The following is a 7,450-nucleotide window of genomic DNA, read 5'->3' as shown; positions in this document are numbered from 1 at the left end:
CCAAAACCTCCAAACCGCACGTAGCCATTTGCATATATTTGGAAGCTATTTTACGGAAGCTGCTGCTGCTGTTGGTTGCAGCGGGGAGAAATATGCGCTGCGCGTCGCTTCGCCTCAGCGAAAATACCGCGCAAAGGGGGGTGGGTGGGGGATGGAGGCGGTCATGCGGGGGGGGGGATGTGGGATTTTGGGAGGGGGCGAGGGGGGATGGGGCAGGAGCTCCCTTTTTCCCCACCCGCGCGCGGGGGCGCGGAGCGCGCGTTTGCGCGTTCCGCGCCCCCGCGCGCGGGTGGGGAAAAAGGGGTGGGGGGGAGCGGGCAGCGCGCGCTGCCGGCGCGGCGGGGCGATGACGTCAGGGGGTTGAGTGACCAATGAGAGAGTCGCTGCCCTCCGGAGACGAACCATTCGACTTGTGCGCGTCCCTTCCCCTTCAAGTCGAAGCGCCGGGAACCCGAAGTTTCCCGGCTCCCACCTTAACCCCCCCCCAAAAAAACAACCACCACCCACCCCACGCGCCGGGGAAGGGGTGGGGGGGTGCGAACGGAAAGAGCGGCGCAAAAAAAAGCGCCGGGAGTAGCCCGCCCTCCCCCTCCATACACCGCCCTCCTCTTCCTCCCCTCCCTCAGTGAACGAGGCCCCTCGCACAACGGCTCCTTGGAGAGGTTGGGGGGGAAGGAAGAAAAAAAAAAGGCGGAAAAAAAAAAAAAAAAGGGGGGGGAAGAGGGAAAAAAAAAAAAGAAAATAAATTAAATTAAATCACCGCCGCCTCTCCAGCGGTGCCGCGGCGGGTAAGGGGAGCGGCGGTGGCTGGGCAGAGAGGAGGCAGAGCGCGGGGGGCGAGCCGGGGAGCGCCGCGCTCTCCCTCCCAAACTTTGATGATGACCATGACTACGATGGCTGACGGACTGGACGCGCAAGACTCCTCCAAATCCGCCTTCATGGAGTTCGGGCAGCAGCAGCCGCCGCCACAGCCGCCGCCGCCCCACTCCCAGCAGAGCTCGCCGGCCATGGCCGGCGCCCACTACCCGCTGCACTGCCTGCACTCCGCCGCCGGCTCGCACCCGCACCACCAGCATCACCACCACAGCTCGCCCTACTCCGGCACCGCCGGCTCCTACAACCACCGCTCGCTGGCCGCCTACCCCTACGTGAGCCACTCGCAGCACAGCCCGTACCTCCAGTCCTACCACAACAGCAGCGCGGCCAGCCAGACGCGGGCGGACGATGCAGGTGAGCCGGCACCGCTTCCCGAACCTGCTGCCAGCTTTTCCCCCCATACACACCCCTCCATCCCCGGGCCTCTCCCCGGCCACCCCCGGGCATCTGCATAACGACGCCCGCCGTGCCCCCCGCTCCTGCCGAGGGAGATGCCGGCCCTGGGCTGCGCGGGACGGCGGGAGAGAAGGGGGGTTGCTTGTTCCCGCGGCCCCTCCGCGGGCCTATGGCTCCGGTACCCGGCGGCGGGGCCGCCGCGCTCCCCCCCGCCGGCGGCGGCTCCCGGCGGTACCGCGGCGCTGGGCACCGGCGCCTCCCCGTTCGCCCCACGGCCGGCGGGCAGGGGCTGCGCTCGGCGCTCCTTTGTTACGGCGGGACCGGCTTTAGGCAAAAAATTCCTGCTAACACCTGAGGAGTGAAAGTTTCCAGGCGAGCGGGTCGCATTCCGCTCAGGGGCCGGCTGATTTATGTACTTTTTTTGCAGGGAGCCGCTCATATTCATCCGGAGGGGCACGGCGGGGAGGGGGGCGCGGGGAGAGAAAAGCATTGTTAAAAGTCTCGGACTGGTGATTCACTGACCACCAAACTGGCGACGCGAAGTCAATTAGCTGGGTAAAACCAGGACGGCCCTGCAACCAGGCATCCCTTCACGAAGCCAGCGCTGCACTCTGTTTTAATTTTATTTTTTTTTAATATTGTGATTTTTTTTTCACCGCCCCCGGGGGAAAGGCAGCGTGCCCACTATGCCTGGGCAGTTGTTTTTCCTCCAGCGTGCGTCGCGGCGTGCCTTTAAAGAGCCGGACCCTGTGTGTACGCGATGGTGTTGAACCAATGTCGGGGCAGGCTGCTGGGTTCTGAGGAGCCGTAGCAGCCAAAACGCCCGCGTTAAATAGCTAAGGAGGGTGATGTTTCAGCTGTGTTGTTTTGCTTGCAGATCAGCAAAAAACCACAGTGATTGAAAACGGTGAAATCAGATTCAATGGAAAAGGGAAAAAGATTCGGAAGCCTCGAACCATTTACTCTAGTCTACAACTCCAGGCTTTAAATCATCGCTTCCAGCAGACTCAGTACCTGGCACTTCCAGAGAGAGCTGAACTGGCAGCTTCACTAGGACTGACCCAGACACAGGTAATCACTGGGAATCCCAAATCACTGAAATCCTGCGCCAGCAGTAAAGGCCAAGCAAAGCACGATGCTCCCTAGGCGTTTTGGCCCCTTTACGGGAACAGTAGCACTGGTAACAGACAGACCGGTCTACCGCAGAAGGAGCTGAACGCGCCCTTCTCTCAGCCGTCTGGCAAGTAAACGCTCCCTTTTGATGCCCCACTAACATTTTAAAATTGCCTCTATTTTCGGGTAATTCCAGCGACGAGATGCAATTGCTCAGCTGTGAAAAGGAGAGCAAAACAAAGGCAAGGAATCGCTGGGCCTGAGATAGAGCTAAAAGCAAAGCTGCCTCGTAGCAACTTATAAGTAGAGAAGAAGCAGTGATGCATTAGGAAATACTTGTAAAATCAATAGTTAATTCATCCTGGATGACTAACGCAAATGTAGTGGTTACCCTTGGGCAAAATGTACGAAAGGTGATAATAGATCTGAAGATCAAAGTCAGCCGTGTACAAAATTATAGCAGGTTAAGCCATAGTTAAGCGTGGTTGGAGTAGCTGTGCCGTTCTGCTAATTTAAGCTTGAAAGACGCGTGAGGCATTACAGGCTTCCCAGGCTGGGGTTTGCGGAGAAGTGCATGGATAGATGGGATCAATTCGGGTAAAATGTAATCATGTGAATTTGTGAGCTTAACAAATAATCTCAGGATTTTATCATTGTCATTGATAGCAGTCGCTTCCAGCCAGCGATTTTTAAATACTCAGGAAACATTAAACATGGGAACAGACCTGATGGTTTTACAAATGGGATTTCAGTATTCTTAGCATGCATGCTCGGTCTCTCCTTTTCTGTCTTGCTTGCTCTCTCACACGCATATATTTAGGGGCCCGATCCTGAGCAGGCAGCCAGACAAGCACCTCTGCTTATGCCCTAACGTTACATCTTCAAGGTTTGCAAGGTCGAATGCACACATATGAGTTGTTTTATTTGTTTGCTTGATTTTAAGAAATATGTGTGTATACATGTCTTACATATATATCATGCCTATTATAACTCTGATCTGCCAGAGCGGGCCCGATCCTTGCACACCTCATCGAGTGCAGGCTCCCTCCACGGGAGTTCTGCTGGGTTAGGAGCAGGATGAGACCCAAAGCAATCCTGACAGCCAATTACTCTCTGAGAAAAGAGAATTTTTCTTTCTTTAAAAACAACTTTAAAAATAAAGCCACAATCCTGGTTCCATTGTGCCTCCTCCCCATCACATCAGCAAGGACCGCTTGATCGTGCTTGTTTTCAGATGCACGGTTTCCTTGTAAGATGCCCTTTGTCTATTGGCTCCTGTCTCCTGGCACAAAATCATATGATTGCCCGTGTTTGACAACAGTTTGCCCAAATGATCAAATGACCTCCAAAATTCTGAATGAGGCATTAAAGCAGAAGAGCTCAGAACATATTGTCTGTTTCAGCTCAATCGATCTGGCCTGCGCAGGGAAAACAACATTCTAAGTTAAAACCTGCATCCCTCTCACTTTCCAGCTCCGCTCTGCCTGTCCTGTTCTCTCCAGCTGCACCCAGAGCCCGAGAGCAGCAGTAGCTCCCCCTCCTTCCCCATCCCCAACTCCACACCCGACTGGCATGGGCTCTCAAGACCTTCTCTAGAGCAAACCCACGACCCCCCAGGGTCACCCCTACCGTGCCCTGGGTGCTGATGGCAGCCTAATATCTGCTGCGTTTTGCTTTACAGGTGAAGATCTGGTTTCAGAACAAGCGCTCCAAATTCAAGAAGCTGCTGAAGCAGGGCAGCAACCCCCACGAGAGTGACCCTCTGCCCGGCTCTGCCGCCCTCTCCCCCCGCTCTCCGGCTCTGCCTCCAGTCTGGGACGTTTCAGCTTCTGCCAAGGGAGTTAATATGCCTCCCAACAGCTACATGCCTGGCTATTCTCACTGGTATTCTTCTCCACATCAAGACACAATGCAGAGACCACAAATGATGTGAATTGTCCAAGAGAAATAATCTCCCAAGAACGCCTCGTCTCGACATGGCAAAAAGTTCCCCTGCTTTGCCAAGCCGTGCCAGCTAACAGGCTCTGTGTGAACTTGTAGATGCGGCAGAGACAGAGTGGCTTTATTTGATTTTATTTTTTTTTAAGTAACCTCAGCGATTGATCTTGAACAGAAAGACACAATTTTCATTCTGGCGCACAGAAGACACTTCTCTTTAGGATATTTTCTTTGGGACTCCAAGGCACCAGCCTCTTTCTTTGTGGAGTATACGTCAAAACAAACTTTTTACAGACTTTGCCCACAAGAAGAACCTGAATCTACCATGGCAGCCGTTTTTACTTGTTTAATGAGCTAAAGACATTACATGATGAAAGAGAGACTAGTCAAAGCTCCTTCATTTTTATTCACCAAATCCGGACTGGGGAAAAAAAAATAAAAGATAGAAAAAGGGATTAAAAAAAAAGAGGGGAAAAAAGAGAACTGGTTGAAAATGAAAATATACTGTAAGATTAGAACATTACCACGAAGCAAAACCTGCATGCTTTCTCAAAACGCAACGGGCTGCGGCTCAGAAGAAACCACCGTCTCTCCCGCGAAGAGCCCCCTCACCCGCAGCCGCGCACACCCGCACACAGCCGGACAGACTCCCGGAGACGAGCAGGAACGACAGAGCGACGGAGCCGCGGCAGCAGCCGCCGCTGCCGCGGGCCGGGGAAGGCAGGCAGGCTCGGCGCTGCCCGGCGGCGGTCTCTGCCGTGAGCGAGAGGGACCTTTCCCCCGAGCAACCTTTCTGTATATATTGTTGAATTTTAGTTGTACATATACTTTGTATGTTTTTGTCTTCTTTCATATATAGAGTAAAAGCCACAAAACGCCCGCCTGGCTCCTGTTTCCTTAGCGGATTCCTCATCTCCCCCCCGACTTGCCCCCCGAGTTCAGCCCGGGCAGCTGGGCGCTGTCCCCCCGCTTTCTGCACGCACAGACACCGCTGCCTGAACATCGATCTGCGAGCAAAGACAGAAAAGACGGGGAGGAGGGGCGGGGGGTAGCTGGTGGTTTGGTTAGTTTTAAGGCTACGACTAAGACAGGAGATACCGAGACCTCAGAGATAAGCCTAGAAGAAGTTCCTAATCACCCGGCCGTTTCTGCTGCCATTTCACTGCTCCGCTGCTCAGCTGAGCTGAACTTTCTCGCCGAGGCAAAGCTCAGAGCCCTGCCTTTCTTCCCAAAGGCTGGAGACTCCAAATTATTAAGAAAGGAGGCGCCCTCCTTTGTTTTTAAAGAGTAAACAATGCAAGCTGAAGGATGTTTTGAAAAGCCCTGAGAGGTGCCCAGGCACACAACACGCTGTCCAGCCAGCTCCAGCCTCACCAGCTTGGGCAAAGCACAGCAACTGCTGACAATGAAAAAGCCCTTTCCTCATCCAAGCTGGGTGCCCCATACTGCGAGAATTAATGGCTAGAGACCTGGGCATCCTTCAAATTATGAACCTTGAAACCACTGAGCCATTTATCAGAAGTCAATAGAGATCCTCAGAGTGCTCCATATAATGACAGCTACATACAGTCGTGCAAAAGGACAGTCACTATAATTAGACACAAAGCAAAGACTACTTACCAATATACCAGTTTTTTGGGGGGTGTTTTTTTGGGTTTTTTTGAGCGACTTCCACGCTCAGTCAGTCTTCAGAGTGGTTTAAAACCGATCAGTCTCGTCATTTTCTATCATTCGTATTGTTACATTAGGAAAAATGTTTTCTTTTCTTTTTTTCCCCTTCCAACTGTGAAACTTTGGGTTCAGAGCTCCCCAGGATCAATTCTGAACAAAGCCTCCAGCTGCAGTGCCATCCAATTTGAAGCAGACATTGGGGACAATTTAAGGTTTTTATCCACAAGAAGTTTTTTTTCCATTCTCTTAAATGCAGCCATAATTAGAGTAATTTTTCATGTAGCCCGCTGATTACAGCGTTTTTACCGTCAAAGATAATTACCTGTAATTTTCTTCCACTTTTAATACTAAAAAGCCATCTTTATTTAGATTCAGGAACAGGAAAGGCGAAACAAAAGAGGAAAATTATTCTGTTATTCATACACAAATTGCAGAGACGTAGGGCCTAAAATTGAAAATTAACCAAAATTATAATGCTGAAAAGAATGGAAGAGGCTTCAGAAGTACAGCTGGTAGCGGGGCTCACTGAATTATTCAAATGACACTGGGGAGAAAGCTACCATACATTTAAACCAACAGCATTTGTGTGTGTGTGTGTGCGCATCTCAGAAGCCCCTGCTTTACACCCCCCAGGCTGGCCCCTGTGCGGGCTCACCCTGGCCCCCGCAGAAGGGCGGCGGATGCCCAGGTGAGCAAGCCCCGCAGCCCGGGGAGCCCGACCCAGCCGAGCCCGGCCCAGCCGAGACCAGCCTGCCAGGTCCCGGCCCCCACGGACCCCGCAGCTGCCTTAACCCTTTCGCTGCAGTCCCCAGGTGGGGAGGGCGGCGGGCGGTCCGACCGCCCCCCCTCCCGCGCTGGCGGGCCCGTAGGGGTGGGAGAGGGGGGCTCGTTGCTTCTCGTAGGTTTTCGGGGGGCTCGTCCTCGCCTGCACGCCTCGCCGGTGCCAGCGTGGGTGCCGGCGCGGAAAGCCTCTCGGTGCGTCGTGCCCTCCTCCCCCACGAGTGATTTCTCAGATAGCCTTAAATAAAGCCCAGGCAACAAGCAAGCAAGCAAACAAATAAGTGATAATAATAAAAAAAAAGGCCCGACAGCTTAACGGAGTGGGAGAAGGGGCAAGAGGAGGGCCTTCCCGAGAGCGGGGGGGAGCGACGGCAGGAGCGGCAGCGCCGGCTCCCACTCGCGCGGCTGCCGCCCGGGGAGACTCCCGTGAAACAGCGTCATCTATGGATGGAGCGGCGGCAGCTCCCCGCGCCGCCACCGAACCTGCCGCCGCCGGGCTGCCCGCACCGGCTCCGCCACCGCCCCGTGGCCGCGGGGATGGGCGCCGCGGAAAGGCGCGCAGTCACCGCCCCGCTGCGGGGCCGGGCGGCCGGGGCGGGCCCCGGGGCTCGCACGGTTTCTCCGAGAGAAACAGGGAGCCCGGCGGGGCCCCCGCCGCCCCCCCCGCCCCGCGCCT

General features: G+C 54.6%; 1 protein-coding gene across 1 annotated transcript; it reads left to right on the top strand.

Moving 5' to 3' along the window:
- Positions 1-875: 875 nt before the first annotated feature.
- DLX6 (distal-less homeobox 6) lies at positions 876-4,318 on the top strand. The gene is made up of 3 exons (XM_068405413.1): positions 876-1,230; positions 2,150-2,343; positions 4,067-4,318. Exons 1-3 carry the CDS (start codon positions 876-878, stop codon positions 4,316-4,318), a joined length of 801 nt encoding a protein of 266 aa, XP_068261514.1.
- The last annotated feature ends 3,132 nt before the right edge of the window (positions 4,319-7,450 follow it).

Source organism: Nyctibius grandis, chromosome 7, assembly GCF_013368605.1.
Source record: "Nyctibius grandis isolate bNycGra1 chromosome 7, bNycGra1.pri, whole genome shotgun sequence".
In the NCBI taxonomy this organism is placed as follows: domain Eukaryota; kingdom Metazoa; phylum Chordata; class Aves; order Nyctibiiformes; family Nyctibiidae; genus Nyctibius; species Nyctibius grandis.
The sequence above is the reverse complement of the archived record's forward strand: the minus strand, read 5'-3'. Positions and strand labels throughout refer to the sequence as shown.